The sequence below is a fragment of the Callospermophilus lateralis genome, chromosome 3 (genome assembly GCF_048772815.1).
Source record: "Callospermophilus lateralis isolate mCalLat2 chromosome 3, mCalLat2.hap1, whole genome shotgun sequence".
Taxonomy (NCBI): Eukaryota; Metazoa; Chordata; class Mammalia; order Rodentia; family Sciuridae; genus Callospermophilus; species Callospermophilus lateralis.
In genome coordinates, this window is record NC_135307.1 from 99,627,992 (window position 1) to 99,647,867 (window position 19,876).

The window sequence follows — 19,876 nt, forward strand, 5'->3', positions numbered from 1 at the left end:
GCATGCGTGCGGCCCGGGTTCAATCCTCAGCACCACATACAAACAAGGATGTTGTGTCCGCCAAAAACTAAAAAATAAATATTAAAAACAAATTTCTCTCTCTCTCTCTCTCTCTCTCTCTCTCTCTCTCTCTCTCTCTCCCTCTCTCTCTCTCTTTCTCTCTCTCTCTCTCTTTAAAAAAAAAAAGTACTGAGTGTAATTCCTGCTTCTCATTATCATTGCAGTGATTTGGCCATTTCCCAAAGTTTCCCATTCTCCTAAGTAATTGTATATGTGTGTGTGTGTATCTGAATATACTTATAATTACTCCTATTATCAGAAGCACGGAAGTATTGTTAGAAATATCTTAACAATAAGGCTAAGAGTCTCCACTACTTAAATCTCTTACTACTTGCTGCTGCTTAGGTAAGAACCACCAAAACTGATACTGAGGACATAGAGAAGAGAAACAGCACAAAGGGTTACTCTTCACAGACTTGCTTAAATCCTGAGAGTGGTGAGCAGTCAAGGCAGGTGAAAGGAGATCATCCAATGGTACATTTAGCCAATATTTCTTTTTTTGCATAGCTTTATTGAGATATCATCAACATGTAAAAATTGTATATATTTAAGATGAATAACCTTATGAAATGATCACAACATTCCAGCTAATTGACACAAGTATCACCTTTACAGAGTTGTCAGTTGTTATGTATATTGAGAAAATTTTATTGAAAATCTATCCTCTTAGCAATTTTCAACATACAATATTGAAAAAAAATTAACTACTATTCCTGCATTTCCTGAATATGTGAATGGTGTGTGCAAATAATTCTGAACAAAACAAAATCCCTGGTCCTGTGGAACTTTTATCCTAGTTGAGGCAATAGGCAGCAAACAAACTAAAAGTAGGCATTCTGTCAAATGATGGACAACACAATTAAGGAAAAATAAACAGTTAAGGAATGAAAATGATCGGAAAGCCATTTTAGTTCGAGCACTCATGGAAGACTTCTCCAAAGAATCATTTGGCTTATGCCCGAAATGAAAGACCAAAAACAGCAAGAGAATTTCCCTGTCAGAGGGCACGTAACAATGGACATATGGTAAACATGCTCTTTGGAGCATCCCAGGACACCAAAGAGAGGGCTTTGGCTGCACTGCAGTGAAGCTAAAAGAAAGGAGGCAAGAAGTAACATCATTGAGATCACCAGCACCAGGTCATGTTGGACTTTATAGTCTACAAAATGCTCTATACTTGGTTACAATTTTGTTTGGAAGCTATTGACAATTTTTTAACAAGGGGGGAGCACAATCATGTCTATTAAGATAACTATAACGGGTTGAACAGAAAGAGACTTAGAAAAATCACCATGACAGTTTAGGTGAAAGGTGTGGGGTAAGTAGTCTTTGGAAGGAAAAAGTCTTTAGATTTAGGACACAGTGTGTTGGCAGATTGGATTCTGGGTTTAGGGAACTCAGATTTTCAAGTGGAAAGTTTGCATAGCCAGTTTAATAAAACAGCCTGGTGTGTGGGGTATAAGTTGGGTCTGTACATGTGAACTAGAGAATCACCAGTATGTAAGTAGTATGGAAGCCATGGGGCCAGATGGGATAGTCAAGGGAGTGATTGTTGAGGGAGAAGAGTGGTCCAGGGATCAAGCCTGGAGCGTCCCAACGTAGGGTAAACAGATAAAATGCAGTGAAATTTGAATTTCACATAAACAGTGAGTAATTTTTAGTGTAGTCTGTCCCAAATATTACATGGACAGATTTATGCTAAAAATATTTACTATTTGAAATTCAAATTTAATTAGGTCCCCTATGTTCTTATTTGATTTAATATGGCAATCCTACTCCAGTGGGTAGAGGTCAGGCAGTTGAGAGTGAGCAGCCAGTGATGGTGGTAGAAAGCCAGCAGAGTGTGGAGTTACCAAAAGCAAGTGAAGAAGGTGCATCCCAACATCAACAGTCTTTCTAGAGGAACGTTTTTTCAAAAAACACTCAGAAAATCATAATAGCTGTTACTGTCAGAGATAGAGGCTGAAGAATCCATTTAAATTAATTCAACTTGAAAAGTTTCACTTTAGTCTGATTCACATATAATGGTACCATGTGAGCTTACATTGTAACCATTTTTTTTTTTTTTTTTTTTTGCAGTTGAAATTAAGTTTCAGAACTAATGAACAAGGGAATTCATGCTATTTGAACCAGATCCTCATGGTAGAATTAAAACAGCCCAAGAAAAATGTTTACTTTTATTCCAGAATTTATATTGTTTTTCTTTAGTTTCCAGCTTATAATTGAAGAATGCATAAAACAGATGAGTTTTGAACTAAATCAAATGAGAGCAAATGGAAATAGCACATCTAATAAGAATAGTGCAGCAATGGATGCAGAGATTGTTTTAAGACCGCTTATGGACTTCTTGGACAAAACGTAAGTTTTCTATCCACTTTTACCTTTACTTATTGCCTTTACTTATTATCTTTACTTAATTTTCTTGACTGATGAGGCCTTACAAAATATTATTTCTCCTATGCACAACAGCTTTAAAAATATATTTGTAAAACTAAATGTGTTCATTAAAGAGCAACACTTTATTTTATTACTAGGTAGAAAAAAATAACAACTTTGTACATGAAAGGGAAAAAATGAGAATAAATAAATATTGGTAGCTAAGAGGGTTGTTGTTCTGAGGCACAATTTTTTGCTCCTCAAATGGTATATGGTTTTGCATACTCCTGGAAATAGAGAAAGACAGTATCCATTTCACCACCTGTATAGTGGGGTAATTGAAAAAGTGGATTGACCCTTATTTTCCATGCATTTAGATGCTTATTTTACTTAGTCTTAATTTTGTATTTTAAATTATACTTTATTATATCATCGTATATGTCATTTTTTTGTAATTTTTAGTGGAAATAGATAATATATAAAGACAGAAAAGAATCTATGAGCTTTAAAAATTTGTGAGTGATTTAAAATTTTTTGAAAAACATATATGAGACATGGAAAGTTGCAGAAATGTTTAGAACTAATTGAGAATGTGTAAGTTTAAAGCCACTGGTTAGAGAAGATATTTAAAAGTCAGCTACTGATTTTGTTTTTAAACAGCTAATAGTTTAGGAAGAGGAATAAAAAAGTTACACAAATAAACATAATAAGGGATAAAATGATAGTCTCTTTAGAATAAGTAGAAATGTCCTTTGGGTTGGTTAATTTGAACGTGAACAGTATCTGGATGTATGGAAATGAGGGATAGGCATTCCAGGAGGGTAAGTTTTTACACAAGTATCATCAACTATAAAACAGAAATCTCTATTGCCAGTTGTTTCATTCAGCTTTTTCAATACTGTGATCAAAAGACCTGACAAGAGCAATTTGAGAGAAGAAAAGATGATTTGGGGGCTCATAGTTTCAGTCCATAGAGAAATGGCTTCATTCCTTGGGGTATGAAGTGAGGCAGAACATCATGGTAAAAGAGTAGTGGAGGAAAGTAGCTCAAAACATGGCAACCAGGACACAGAGTAAGAGCTCTGCTCAACAAGGAGAAAATATATGACCCAAAGTCAGGTTCCCAAGGATCCACCTCATCCAGGTATAATCCACCCGCCTACAGTTACACCCAGTTAATCTCTATCAGGAGATTAACACACTGATGAGGTTAAGATTCTCATAACCCCATCATTTTACTTCTAAACGCTCTTGCACGTCTCACACATGAGCTTTTGGGGAACACCTCACATCTCTACCATAACACCAGTTAAACACATGGCATTTGAAAAACATATGGTTAACTGGCTCTGTGTTCAGCCAATCTAGGTAGCTCAGGTCATAAAATTTAAGCTTTCTGGTTTGCATGATCAAGTCCGTTAACTCTGACTACATTAAGGAAGCAGTTACTAGGTTTCCCCTGTATTTTCAATTATTTTCAAAACAAACAATAGGGGACTGAGAGTCTTTAGGGTGGTTTAGAGAAAATCCCCTTAGAAATCACGTTATATTATAAATGCATAGGCTTTCTCTGTCTTTGTGCAGCCTCTGTAAATAAAACATCTTATTTCTTTACGGTTTCACCTTCTCCATTAAGATCTTACCAGTACATAAAATGAGCTGTAAACTCCATTTCCAATTAGCAGAAACCCCATGAAGAGCCACATACATGTCACTGATTTTAGTTCTGTTCTGGTTCCAGCCTGAGCAGGGCTGTTTTACCCTGCCAAATACATACACAGATTAGTTCTTAAATTCAGACCTTTAGAAAGTAGAAATGACAGGTCTGCAGCAAAATTGGCATATTTGTTTTATCTCACATCATCCTAAGTCTCTCTGGAGATCACATTTGTCATTCTGCCATGACATATCTGCTGGTTTCTACCTTGTCTATACCATAAATTTTCATCAGCAAACTAGAAATGATCCCCTGAACAATGGTTTTCAAAGTAGCAGAGATAAAGTTCCAAGGATATCCCTCAGGGGTCTGCCATCTGGTGGGTGAAAAATATTGGTTCTATTATCTTCTTCTCAGCCCCACACCAAACCCTGGTGACTGATCTCAGAAACTGCTCTTGGCTGAACTGATTTTATATACAAATAAAAGGGATCTTTTGACTTTAAATGTGTATTGATGTACGTGGAACAGTATTTTTCTGTCTGAAGCCTGTCAATTTAGGAAACAATTTAAGGAAACAAATTATCAGATTTCATTTTCCACCAAATATAATGAAGTACCTAAAATGCAGTATGATTTAAATACTTTGGTATTATGAATCTTTTGAAGTAAATGGAACTCACCATTTGAAAATTATCAAGGCCTGTTCAGGTATTTGAATCTTGGTAGTTAATGGGAATTTCTGATTCATAGAGTAAGTTGGTACATTTATGAGTGTGTGTGTCTTATTTTATTCAGATTAAGTCTTTCAGCAAAAATCTGTGAGAAAACAGTCCTGAAGCGAGTTTTGAAAGAACTGTGGAAACTAGTTCTTAACAAAATAGAAAAACAAATTGTTCTCCCTCCTCTGACAGACCAAATAGTAAGTATTCAAAATGTAGTTTTAATAACACATCTAATTGTCTTCTTAAAAAAAAAAATGAGTGCTTTTGATCCAGATGATGTACTATTTAAATCCATTTTGAGAAAGAGTGTTTGGTATGCAATTTATCACAATTTTTATCAAATTACATTTTTTTTAGCCAAATAAGTTTTAAATAGTGGTAATAGGAATCAAGCACCACACTTGCTTGTCACTCAAAGCTTCTCTTTAAAAATGTGTGTCCAAGTTCCATTTGTACAGTTGTCTGGTTTACATATATGATTTTTGCTTATTTTTACTGTGACCACACAGAGAAATAATGTAGCCACTGTGTTTCTTTCTTTAATTTTATAGCTTTAGAAGATTGTTCCAACACTACAACATGGGATCTTTTCACCTTCTCTTTCTGCTTTCATCTATTACCTCCAGACTTGGAGGTTAAGAGAATAGATTGCTCTAACTGGATTTGAAGAATGTGATTGTATTACACACAGTAAAATAAAAGAGAACCTGAGGGATCAGTTGGCAGTAAAGTTAGACAATGGTCAAGTGGCTACACAATATGCCAGATATTTCAGGTCACATATCCTAATAAAAGTAAGGGAAAAAAATAACCTAACAAGTACTTGTTATGGAGTAACTGATTTTTTTTTTCTGTGACTGAGAAAGATAAATGGATACACATAATGAGTAATTATAAACCAAACTAAAATATGTATTGACACCATTAGTCATGTACACTCACTCCACATATCACAAGTGGAATAAGTGGAATTATATGTGCAGAAAATATTTTCTTATAAAGTATATCATGATACAAATATAAGTATATTTTTGTTGATTTACTACCAGTGAGTGATAAAATATAAATTACTTTTAGTTTTGTTTAATGCTATGAATGTGTCATTTAATCATTTATAGCCTGTATTTATGGTTGGCCAAATCATGTATATAAATACATACACACAGAGACATCTTATTTTGATGCAATATGGAATATATTCCTATAATACCATAACACCAGTTAAATTTCATACAACTAATCAATAAGGGAATGATATCAGTATAATCTGAAAGTTAGATTGTTTTATATGTAAATTTCCCTTGGTCAGAGGCTCAGAAATATAATAGAAGAAGTGTAACTTTAACAGAAAAGAAAGAGCTCCCACCTCAGCTACTGCACAGACCTATTCAAAAAGGAAGAAGAAAAAAAGGGGGGTGGGAGGAGCTTCCCTGCACATAGAGTCTCTCTCGAGAAAGTCTCCTATGTTCAGAGACCTACTTGCATGGGCATTACCTCAGCCCACAGCTGTATATTACTGTCTTCTTGTTCTTTGTTTTACATTTTTAATATCCCTGAGGTGGCCATCAGCCTCACTGAGCTCATTTCCAGCTGTCCAAGCAATCTCTTAATGAATCAATTATTATTTTGATAGTTTTTTGGTAACAAAATTTTATGAGCTTTATTGCTTTGTCCACTACCATTTTGCACATAAACCTTACTATTTTTAGTGCCCAATTTTGAAGCTTATGAGAGTTTTCAAGAATGTGTATGCCATGTTACAGCAGAAATGCTCTACATAACATTTCATTCTCTATATTAGGTTGTTCCTAAAAAAGCTCATCACCATGTGAATTTTCCCTAGCATTGATATCTACAAGTGGGAACCTATATCATTCATTTATTCATTGATACATTTAATAAATATCCTGTGAGCTTCTAGAATGTATTATGCACTGTGCTACATACTTATTAGAAAATATGTGCAAAATGGGTCATGGTTGCTGTTTTCAAGAACCTTGTAGTCTTTAATTCCCCAATGATGAGAGAGAGAGAGAGAGAGAGAGAGAGAGAGAGAGAGAGAAGAAGAAGAAGAAGAAGAAGAAGAAGAAGAAGAAGAAGAAGAAGAAGAAGAAGAAGAAGAGGAGAGGAGAGAGGAGAGAGGAGAGAGGAGAGAGGAGAGAGGAGAGGGAGAAAGAAAAACATAGAGAATAATGGTCCGGAATAGCTGATTTTCTTTACTGTGAGAATATTCCAAACCACTGAAGAACTTCACAAAATTTGGTACTTTTGTAGTTACATGTGCCACTGGACATACCTCCACTGCTTCATTCCACTGCTTTGGATTGTTTATTCCAGTGTTTTACAAATTCTCTTCCCCAAGTTTTGAGGGTTCTAGAGAAAGCCTCCAGCTGAGGAAGAGATCAAGAGGCAGGTCTCTGATAGGTTGGACAGCATTTCAGCTCCACCTTCTTCAGCCCTGTATAGATTTATTTGTGGGGATTCGAGTAAGAGAGTGACAGCTAAAAAAGTCCAGTCCATGTGCTACCTTAAACTGGCTGTGTTAGTTTCAGGATTGTTACTGCAATCCATTCAGTAACCCAAACCTAAGACTCTCAGAAGTGGGACACCTCTGAGGTCTGCTGTGCTGGCAAGTTACTAGATATCTTTGTCCCATCTAAATAGACCAATTAAGGGCATTGGATATAGAAGCCACAAATATACTAAGGAAAATAAAGAAAGTGGTCTAATTACTACTTTTCTGCTGTGACTAACACTGACAATCTGAAGACTGAGTCATCTTTCATTTTCTCTTGTATGTTTCTAGGGACCTCAGATGATTTTCATCGCAGCTAAAGATCTTGGACAGTTATCCAAACTGAAGGTAATAAGAATAAAGAAACTGGTTTCCTACGAAAAGTAATGAACTAACTACAGCTCTGCAAAAAAAAAAAAACCATCCTCCTGCTTATAAGGATATCTAGCACGGTGGGATTAGAAAGATGTGTGTCTGTGATCTCACAATCTGCATTGAGAGTTTCTAACTTTGCATTATAGCCATTAGCATTATTGCTTTTGCACCAAATTATTAGAGAACATATTTTCTTTCATATATTAAACTGCTTTGTATGCATAAAAGCAAAATGGAACACTACATAGAAATCCTCTGAAGCTTAGAGAAGTCTTACAGCCAAAAAACACAATATAAAAAAGCAAAACTCATCAAAACAAAAAATGAACTTGTGGACATGTTCAATCCCATTAAATTAAGTGAGGATTTGTTGATGAAATAACCTTCCCTTCGTTATCACTTGGAATTCCCCAAACTTGAAATTTATACAGGGAAACTCAGTCCCTATCTCCCTAGGATAGGAACTTAGCTGGTTAAAATGCATATTGTTTTTTCTTTACTCACTGGAGAATGGGTAGCACGAACAGATTCCCTTGGTTCAAATTTATCCAAATTTGTGACATGGGCCAAAGCATTTAACCTTTCCAATTTTTATATGTGGCATTTTAAAACACAGAGAAGCTTAACATTTGGTCCATAGGATTGTAGAAATAAATAAGATAATTCATATATCATCTTTGCTTGGCAACTGCAAGGAGTATGCCACTTCATTTGTCCCCAGTTGGTAGCTTAAGTATTACTGGTACTGTTTTATATTTTATATAATACATAGTTATGTATTACTGGTATTGTTTTATATCTACAACTCAGTAGGAGAGTAATAAATTTGCATAATTATTTACCAAGGTAAAATATGTACTTCTAATTTCAGTATCCAATTGTATCATTAATATCATCTCCCTTCCTCAGGAAAAATACAAAAAACTTAAAATCAATACTCCATAGAGAAGACATAACCAACACCTAAAATTTTTCTCATCCAGGGCTACTGATAGTTAAGAAGGAAGATAGAAGGTAGATACTACTACTAAACTTTTTTTTCCTCTTGTATCTCTCTTTATTCTTTTTATTACCTCTCTGGGATTTCTGGACCCTGCTTGAAAAATGGATTTATACAGTGTCAAAGTTTCTCATATAGAACTATGAAGGTGAAACAGCATAGGTCTCATTATAAAAGAGATGACCCTGACTGCGTGTCTAGCATCTGTGTGATATTATGAAATATTCCTTCTCCCCAGGCTTCAGTTTCCTGAGTTGAATGTTATATCAGCTAAAATGTTTTCTATTTCACTTTTTTCTGTTTTCTGTTCACTCTATTTCAAGTGATAGAAGCCAAGCTAACATAAACAAAGAGGGAATTTATTGTTGCATGAAATTTTATTGTTCAGTGCTAACATTGATTTCCAAGACTGCTTGATTAGGGATTCTATCAATGTTCCAAGATGGGGTTATTTTCTCTCAACTCTGCCCTTCTCCTTGTTTGATGTATTACCACCACAAACCTTCCTTCCTGGTTGTAAGATGGTTGTTTCTGCTCTTACATCCTATGAACTTAAAATCTTGTGGGGGAAAAAAATCACTCATATTAGTATCAGGAATCCGAGGAAAATCTCCTGGTAAATCATTGGCTCTGAGGGAGTGTTTTCACCATTCCTAAGATAATCACAATAGCCTGGGAAAGGACATGGGCCAGTTGTCTCAATTCATACCAGCCCTGCACTGGGGGATGAAGTAAGCCCTGTCCAAACCTTAGGAACTCTGTGTAGGAAAGAGGATAACTACCTGGAGATATATGCCTTCTGTGTAGCCAAAATTAGAATCCATAGAAAACATGACACTCTCATACACTTTGTGGTCCACAATTTTTTGCACTTTGGTAATATCCTTTTAATTCCTCAAGGCAATCTATGAATGAAATGATCTTTAAAAGTTATTTTTATCTATGTTGAAATAATCTGAAGGACTAAAACAAGAATCTTGTTAACCACAGGTGATAAGAAGCTAGCTTAGTTCTATTTTGGGCCCTTGATCATCATTTTTCAGTTTGTCCATATGATTATTATTACTTGCATTACAGATCTATAAATGTTCTATAATTCTGTGTGAAATACTGAAACTGCAACTGGTACAAAGAACTTCACATTTTATAAAGCCAATTACTTTTGTTTTAGTACTTTATTTTATTTTACCACTTTATTTTTAAAGAATTTTAAATCACTTTCCACTTTCAATATATTTGAAAGTAGACTTGATCTGCTGGAAAGGCACTATTTGAGATAATTGTGCTGATGGATACTTTGAGAACTCACAAATATAAATGCTAATAAACTGACCTTACTTAAAAGAACACAAGATCAGAAATATGAATAATGTGGGGAACTTTTCTGTACTTGACTATGGATTTAGGATTAATCATTAAACAAGTATTTATTTAACAATTGACATAAGCTCTATTACTTCATACTCTGTATGTATACATATTATGCAGGCCTAACATTACTGTTTAATGGGATTCAATTTATTTGACATAAAAATAAAAGTAAATATGCATAAATGGGCTATTGATATAACCAAAAAAAAAAAAACCACTTGATAAATATGCCTGAGACAATGAATTTACTACAAACTTTCACTTGCTCAATAATTCTTTGCTGTCATCTCCCAAAGAGTCCTTTATTTGAATGAATTAATAAGTCTCAGAAAGTTATTGCTACACAAATTACATTTTTAACATCAAAATACAGTATTTATTAGTAAATATTTTAAAATAATATAATTGCATTATAAAAATAGTCAAGATCAGAAAATTTTATTTAGTATAAAATATTTGTATTAACAGGTCATAAAGCATTTTCCCCTATAATTTAGCAAAAATTTCTCTTAGCCTTTGAATTTCAATGGATATTTACTATTCCTCTTTTAAAAATGTTAAATGAACTCAGTTATTTAAGTTCAAATTTTTGTATCAGAAAAAGATGTTTCATGCATAACTCTGTTTGAAACAAGTATTTTGAACCCTATGAGATAAACTGAAGAAATTACGATTCAATTACCCAAAATATGTTTGGTGCCCAGCAAGTGACTGTTGCCAAGGTAGATCCTGAAGAAGTGAAACGGATAGAGATTATCTCCAGGAACTCACAGCATCTACTAGATAATATAATAAGAAAAGGGACAGAACAGAACAAGCCCCTAGGTATGATTGCACACTTTGAACATTGCACAGAAGTACCCAGCTAACAGAGCAAGTGAAGGCTGGAACCAAGCCCATGTTCCGCTTGCCAAGCCCTGTGTGCTGAGTTGGAGCTGACTCATAGGAAAAGGGATTCTTTTTATTCCAGCAAAGGCACTGATCCTTTAATCAAACCATGCATTCGCAGAGTTGTATCCACACATGGGACTTTAATTCACACAGAGGTACAAACATAAGTTCAGGAAGGAACCTGAACTTCAGGAAGACAAAATTCTTCTTTTTATTGAATAATATCTCAATCATCTACAAGAGTGTGGCTTGTCATAAGCATTCAATAGATTAGTAGCAGCCCTGGAGGATTGTATCCATTGGGTGGGGTGGGCAGGGGGTGTCAGGAATTTTTAAACTTTTCTCCTAGACAAATATCTATTTTTTTTTATTATTTTCTCTAAATTTTTACCATTGTTTTCCTAAGTAAGCTTTGAATGATGAGTTGAGACAATGAGGAAAATTCGTTGTTAAGTAATGAAATCAGTTCCAAAATATTAAAGTGATTACAAAAGATTGAACACCTCCACAGCCAAATTCAATTAGTTCTTCGGGGCTTTTCCCAGTAATGAGTAAGCATTAAGGGGATCTGTGAAAGAGAATAAAGTGGGGGCCCTGTATTTAAAGTAGACCACATGAGTATTAATTAGGAGAGGCTGAAATTACTCCTCAAGTCCCTTCTGTGTTTGAGATTTCTCAGTATGACAGAAAGCAAAACAAGGAATTAAGGTGAAAAGGCTTTGACACACAGTTCTCAAAATTCTCAGGCTTCTTTCATTATTTCTCTTTTTTTTCTACTTAAACTTGCAGTGAAAATAAAGTCACATCAATGTACAAGTACTGCTTTTTAAGGAGTCAGGGAGCATTTCCTTTGGTAGAATGGATATTTATTAACTATATGACAAAACAATCATTTGAATACACCCATATGATAAAGGTATTTCAAATTGTTATGGGGTTATACATATTTTTTGAAAGTAGTGAAGTAAATGAACTGATGATTGTGTAAGCAGTCATTAACCTGTTTTCCAGGAGCACATGATTAGAGAGGACGCCAAGGGTCTATCACCAAGACAATGTGCTGTAATGGAGGTGGTCCTGGCTACCATCAAGGTAAGGTTTATGCCCCTGGGAGTGTACCCAGAAAGCCCATCAAACACCCTAGAGTTAAGTACCCCCATGAATGTCTGTTGAGCTATGCCAGTCAAGCTATCAGAGACAGTTGAACAGATGCATTCTCAAGCATGCCAGATGAAGCCCTTGGTATCTCCTTATTACATTTATAGATACTGTTCCTATACTTGCTTCCTTCATCTCTTCCCGAAAAATGTGGATGAAACTTATATTCTATAAATATTTTAAAAGAAAGACATGTATATTCCCCAACCCAATTAAATAGATGGTTCAAGAGGGTTTTGCATTAACAGAATTTATGTTTATATTATCTATGCTTGTTGAAGTGGTTTGTAAAGTATCAACGTTCTGCTCTAAGTAATACAATAATTTAATTTTATTTTCTGCTGAAAATGCAAAGGCCTTATGTTGCATGCATTAATTTTTCACAGACAAAGGTTGACCAAAAGTTATTCTAGTGTGAGCTAAATGTTGCAGATCTCAAAATGTCACTTAAGAGTTTTTTCAAATAATTCATATATGTGAATATATTTACACACACACACATGTATGCGTATGCACACACAATTTTTATGTGTGAAAGTTGTTTTTTTTTTCTTGTTTTATTTTTATACCAGTGATTAAACCCAGGGTTACTTAACTACTGAGCCACATCCCCAGGTCTTTTTAATTTAATTTAAATTTTTTTTGAGACAGGATCTTACTAAATAGCTGAGGCTGGCTTTGAACTTGTGATCCTCCTGGCTCAGCCTCCTGAATTGCTGGGATTACAGTCTTATATATACCATGTGCCTAGATGTGAAAGTTTATTAGAGTTGTAATGAGGGAATTTTTCTTCTAAATCCAAACTTTTTCAGCATTTCCATTCTTCACCTGAAGAAACATCTATCATCAAGGATATGTGAACAGTATAACAAAGAACTGTTAGCTAGGACTCATTTACAGAGCATGGCATAATCCCACTGGGTAGAAACAGACATTGCAATAGTATTTATTAAAATAGAGTTCTACCCGAATAAAAACTGATATCTTCACAAAACTGTCACTACATGAATTTTGTTTTACTGCTTCATCATTTAATATGAGGTCATCTTGTTGTTTCAGTACTGAAAACTACAAAATGAAAGTTATGAAATAAGAGTTTTGTAGAACCTGCTGGCAACTGAGGAATTCAGTTTAGGTGTAAGATTACAAAAGTTGAGTTTCATAGAGACAACAATAATTTTGCATAGAAATGCTGTAACTTTGCAAAATAATTTTGAGGTTAAAATAGACAATATAAAAATTCAGAAAAAAAATTAAAACTCAATTCTCTTTGAAAATTATTTTCAGATATTTGAATATGAATTGACTAACTGTTGGAGTCATAAGAATACTGATGACTACATATAGGATATTGCTAGTAGAAAAAAATTCTAGAGTGTACTCTGAAAAATAAAATAAAATGAAATTTTTAGAATTTGAATTCAGCCCATTATGATTTTATTAGAATAATTCATAACTTTAGAAGAGGTCAAGAAATGTGTTCTGTAGAAATAGGAGCAGCATTCAATATATTGACTGACCTGGCTCATTTCTCTTAACTCAAACATTTCTCCAATTCTTCTTGGTGGGACCACATAATTGCCACCTGCAGGCTGAGTTTTCCCCAAACTCTGAGACAGTCTTAATCCCCAAGCAAATCCCTTTGATCCACATCTTGATAGTTCAAATATCCCATTTTTGTATTAGGCCATCTGTGAAAATCCTTTAATTCGGTCTCGGCCTTATTCTTTGGAAACACAACTACTATCTGGTTTTCAAGATTCAGTAAAAGGGTGCATATCATTGTCTTGTTCTTTCAGGACTGGAGTCTGACTCTGGTCCTCTTGAGCCTGAGATCGGTTCGTACTTCTCTTCATTCCTAAATTCTGTGATTCCACTCTAGGGACCTCTATGTTAGGACTGTTGACCTTATGGTCTGCCCATTTGCCATGATTTTTACTGATTTTGGCATTTTAAAGCCCCTGTCATCTGTTTGCAAGAGCTGAGACTCCCTTTACCTTGTCTGCCTTTTGAGATTTGCCTGACTGACTATCCTACCAATCACTACCACATTACTAGAATGGAATTCAGGAAAAGGAGGGACACTATTTAAGAAAGTTGTAACTCCAAGAACTAAAGACACAGTGTCTGCCTGGAGCCCAACAAAGAGAGCAGTATGATGCAAGAAGAGACCTCACAAGAAAGTTCTTAGACCAAACCCAATCTAATTCCCAGTGGCTGCCAAGGTAATAATTCTTAGTTCTTATTTAGCTTAATTAAATCGAATAAACTGGAAATTATAAAGAGAGAAATGAAGAAGGAACATTCTATAAAGTTTGTAGCATACCATCTGATCCTTATAAACATGTTGCAAAGTAAATAGGTTAAGAATTATCACTTATATTTTACAGATGAGAAAATTGAAGGCAGAGGAATTTTAGGTTTTATCTAAGGCCACAGTGCTGCTAGTAATTTTCACTGCTGAGAAAGTGCTCCAAACTATAAAGTCAGTGTTCTTAATTCTGTTACACATCTCACTAAATGTTTATGAAATGTAACATGTAGCAGACTAAAATGGATAATACTTCTGCAGATTTTGCTTCTTCCTAGATTAGAATGCCGATTTCAATCATTTGATTATTTCCCAGTTATTTAAAAATAATTTAAAATCGTTCAACCTCTATATAAATATTGATGAAAATATTAATTCTCTTAAATACTAAAACTTTCATTGGGCTACAACTAATTTTTTTTCAGACCAGTCATAAGTGTTTTCAATTATTAATTCAAGAATATAAAATATGGTATAAATAGCAGAAATGACAATGACCTACTATAGATAGGATAGTGGGACTTTGACATATCCACCTGACAAAACAACCAAATTCATAGTATTTGAAAGTAAAAGTAGTAAAGTGACTACTAGGAGACAATTAACCAATAATCTATTTAATATGTGCAAGCAGATAGAGAGGCCATAGGTAATCCCTAGCCTGGGTACTAATTTGGCTTTTGAGTTCTAATCCCCTATCTCATGAAAACTCAGGACTGCCACGGGAGCTCCTGAAACGTGATTATCTTTTAAAAAGAAACAGGAGAGATTTTTCTAAGCAGCAGCCACTCTGACTTGAGCATGAATCCAAAGGCTGAAGAAAATTTTTAAATCCTGAAGAACCCTAAAATTATTTCATGATAAAGTTTGAAATATAAAGAAAAATGCTGGCTAGTTTGATTTTTTTCCCACCCTCTAAATTCACCAGATCATTTATTATATGGATCTGAACATAACATACTATAATATATGTTGTAGATGCATTGATATCATGATTTGGCAACACAGAGTTTTCCCTGAAAAATAAGAGACATGTATGTGGACCAGGGCCCTCTAGAAATCTGCACTTCTTGGTATAAAAGACAGAATTAATACTAATTTAAATTCAGATATAGTTTTGAAAGCTGTTTATTACTTTCTCAATGCTAAGTAACACCATTTTTTTAATGTAAGACTCCAAATAGCTGAATATGGTTTTGAACTACATCTTATGCCTCTGAGTTTCTTATCCTGAAAGAAGTCCTATCTTATGCTACTCTCCTTTATCCAATTTTTGTGCCTGCTTCTCAGTATCATCTTTTTTTATCATTACAAGCATATTTTTGCATTATTTAAAATTCATCTGCTTATGGAAAGAATCTAGCTTGCAGTATTGCATTTCAAAAATCATTATTTGAGAGCTTACTGTATGTATAATATAGTGAATAATGAAGAATAATGAAGAAATAGGTGGAAGTGTGAGGTCTTGCCTTTGACTTAAGAAGAAAAACATTCACAGTCAATAAAATGAATTTTGGACAAAGTACTAGTGAATGCAGAGAAGATGATGAATTATCTCTGGGTTTAGGGTAAAACCTCCCCAGGGAGGGACATTTGGGATTTAGAAGACAAAGAAAGGGATGAAAAGAAAAGAAAAGGATGGTAGGCCTAGAGAGAAAAACATGAGCAATATGAAAGTTGCTAGTCACTCTGAACACTTCAAATATTCTAGTAGAGGAATAAGTCATGACCGTCTGAGTATCACAGGATTTGAAAGAGAAATATTGGATTGAAGCCAAAATGCTGGAGGTTAAATACCAAGGTAAAGAATCTCAATTTTAGTTTGTCAGCAATAGGGAAACATTGGGATATGCTGTGGAGAAGCAACATATTCTAATCTCCAGTTGTATATGATGATTTCTGAGTATCTATCAAATGACTTTTTAAAAAAGCCTTCATGGTTAAAATTGGGTTCTGCTTGTATCTAAGTTCACAAAATGAATTATCTGCACAGATTTGCCAGAAGTATGATATGAGTGTTGGAAGTAAAAATGTGATGATAGGAATTTGCTACCAATATAGTATATGTTACCAAAAAAGAAATTCTTCTTACAATCTTGTGGGAAAATATTAGCATGTTCCCATAAGCCAGTTTAAAAAAAAAAAAAAGATTGTGAAAGATCAACAATATATGACAAATAGGAAGGGTGTGAGGAATTTAGAGAATTTTATTGGAAATATAAAAAGAATGGTTTGCTAAGCATTCAGACAATATTTATCCTGATATTTTTACTTGACAGTATTATTTTCTTCTCACGAATCACAGCCAGGTCTGAAGTGCTTTATTTTATGCAGTCTTATGGAGAATCCAAGAAACAGCAAAAAAATTTCTTCATTTACTTTTTCAGAAAAAAAATGATATTTCATCCTCAGCTCTTTCCAAACCCCATTCAGATATAACACACTGAAGCCAGGATATCAGTGTGTCCAGGTGGAAACCTTTAAAAATGGCAGAAGTGGATATAGACACGTGTAAATAAAGTTTTTAAAACTATGTGGGAAATGTCATTGATAGAATCAAGAAGTATCAAGATAGCAGGTTACTGAGAGAGAGAAGCATGCAGGTGACTCTCCTATGGGAATATTACTACTACTTGGGATTATCATGAGAAAAATGAATGAGTTAGCACATATAAAATAATCAAATAGCACATATAAAATAATCAAAATAGTAGAGTTTTCATGTAGAAAACTCTTCATCTCATCTTAGAATGGGCTCATTTTGATGAATCCTTTTCCACCTTTAAAGGCAAGATCCCAAATATTCCACTGGCAACCAATGTTTTTTTCTCTTTCTTATTAAACTTTCTTTCTCCAGGAAGCTAACCATTAGAATCTACTCTTTCCACAAGCACTGGTTTCAGTTCCGATGGCCTTGCTTTCTTGCCTTTCTATTTACTATGCACAGCACCTTCTTACTCTATAATACAAGGGCACAAACCCTCCAAGATTCTTCAGCATTCTGGGACTCTCTTTTGGGAAGCAGCATTGTTCCTTCTCTCAAGAAATTTCCATTTAAGATTAAAACGTGATGGAGGCACAGTGAATATTAAATAATAATGTATTAACTTATAAGACAAATGTGTGAGAGATGCCAACAGGTTGCTACAAATGTTGATTGAAGGGCACAGGCAAAAAGTGATAAGGATTTACAGGAAGTGAGCAACCAGTAGAACTCAAGAGATCAGGGAAAGCTAGAATGGTTTTCAAGGACACATGGGAATTCACTTGCTGCATGGACATTTCTCTTCAGAGGACTCATGACAGGATCATAAACAGGAAAAAAAAATTTACCATGGAAAGGCACAAAAGGAAAGTTCTGGAAGTCAAGACTATACCCCAGTGGGGCCTAGAGTGAACTTACTGAATGTTTGCATACTGAAACAGTGTAAAATGAGGTTGAGGGAGAATGCCTGGGTTGAAAATACCAAGCTTCTTTTGTGCCCCAAGTATATTCTACAAAAGAGAACCCATTCCTGATTTTGAAAATACTGTATGCTAAAAATGTCATTTCTATAAGAATAAAATATTATAGAAGTGTGCAAAATTGATTGCATAGTTCAAGATTATAGTCACAGAGATCACAATTATTTAATTCATAAATGATGAAGGCTTTCACCAAGATGATGGTTACAGAAGTAGAAAATAAAAGATGGATATGAGTGAAAAAATAAAAGGAGATTCACTGGAACTTTGGCAATTCAATATGAGGCAAGAGGGAGAAGGAACCTAGGTGAACTCAGTGGTTTCGGTGACTGGGAAAGCATAGCTCTACTAAGGAAAATAATAAATCAGGCAGAAAGACTACCTTCCAATTGCCATGTTGAAATTAGATATGGTTTTAGGAACATGGAAATACATATCCATCTGCCTGAGACATAAGCTGGTGCTTAGGAGACCAAGGTAGACAATAGATTTGGAGATTATTCCACCAACTAAATATATTTTTTTGACAAGTGAAAAGAACTCTACCATTCAATAGGTCTTCCAGATAAAGTATTTAATTACATATTTATAACACAACAGGCAATATGGATATCTCTGCTACTGGTCTATAAATGAACAAACTGATAGAGAGGTTAAATAACCTATATGAAAACTCACATTGTACAGAAGTCAGAATAATTATATCTTCTGAAATACTATAATGAGTGGCCAATGAGGTAAAGAGAATTGTAGAATCTCAAAATTTCAGACCCTTGTCAATCACCTATAGAGAGATGTCATCTTATAGGGTAGTTAGCCCTTGTTAGCCCTTGATCAACTGGCCATCACTGGATAATGACCAGTGGTAGGCTTTCACTAACTCACATATAACAGTTTTGATTTTTAAGATGTACTATAATTAGAAAGGTTTTCTTTATATCAAGCCAAAATCTACTTCCCCACTACTTCTAGTTATGTCTTTGCCCTCTTCCTGTCCTTTGAACTACTGTAAAATAATTCTAATTCCTTTATTATGTGATGGTCTTTCAGACATTGAAGAAAACTGCAGATCAAACTGGAGAGTCTTTAGATTATGCCGCAGGTCATAAAGGAAAAATAAGAAACTGAATCTCCATCTTTTGTTTAGACCCAATGGAAAGTAATCCACTTTCACATGCATAAGGGAGACATTCAGAAAGCTTCAAAACCCCACATTTACAAATTTCCCTCTAGTGTATAATTCCCCTCTAGCATATAATTTTCTTCTAGTATATAATTCACTATAATGAGTGGAAATCAACTGAACTGTATTAAACTGTGGATAGTGGAATTTAATACTTAAGACATCCAGTCCCAAACATCAGTCCCACATTTCTGTTCTTCAAACTCAAGCCTCAGCAAAATAAAAATTTCTCTTCCCTGTTCCTTCAAGGTCAGTTTCAAAGGGTCAAAACTGAATGTGAAATTTCTGAGGGCCAAAGTCCATGCATTAACTACAGCCCTTCTCCTGATTATCAGTGCTTTGGGTGCTGTCACCTGATATCTAAACACCCTGAGAAAGACTTGAATAAAGCATTCTCAGAGACCTTGCATTTGCATAGTCATAGAAATCACTTCCTTTACTGTTTGACTGAGGAATCTATGGCATGTGTTATTTTCCTGTGTCCACTGAATAGGCAGCTTTCATTCTTAGCACCATGCAATTTGTTTTCTCTCCTGACATAATGACCCTCTATCCTAGGTTTCTTTTGTGCAACATCTCCAATTATAAAACACACTCAAAAGACAAAGGCACTGTTTCTGCCCTTAGACATTTTTTGTTCACCAGATATCCTGCTACAGCTTTCAACAGAATTACTCATAAGACTCTGTGGCTAAAAAGGAAAAAGTCAGGTGAATACCATAACCCCAAAACTCTAGGGAGGCCCCCGGGCTTTATGCAGGAAAAAAAATTACACCTTAATGTTTGTGA

The 19,876-nt window shown here is 34.7% G+C and overlaps 1 protein-coding gene across 2 annotated transcripts in view; it reads left to right on the forward strand.

Moving 5' to 3' along the window:
• Unc13c (unc-13 homolog C) overlaps positions 1 to 19,876 on the forward strand; it is a 539,205-nt gene that overhangs the window by 457,501 nt on the left and 61,828 nt on the right. For both annotated transcript variants that reach the window (XM_076848586.2, XM_076848585.2), the window contains 4 exons: positions 2,269 to 2,418; positions 4,892 to 5,015; positions 7,625 to 7,681; positions 11,982 to 12,062. In XM_076848586.2, the coding sequence (XP_076704701.2) occupies positions 2,269 to 2,418; positions 4,892 to 5,015; positions 7,625 to 7,681; positions 11,982 to 12,062 (412 nt within the window). The remainder of the gene's footprint in view (positions 1 to 2,268; positions 2,419 to 4,891; positions 5,016 to 7,624; positions 7,682 to 11,981; positions 12,063 to 19,876) is intronic.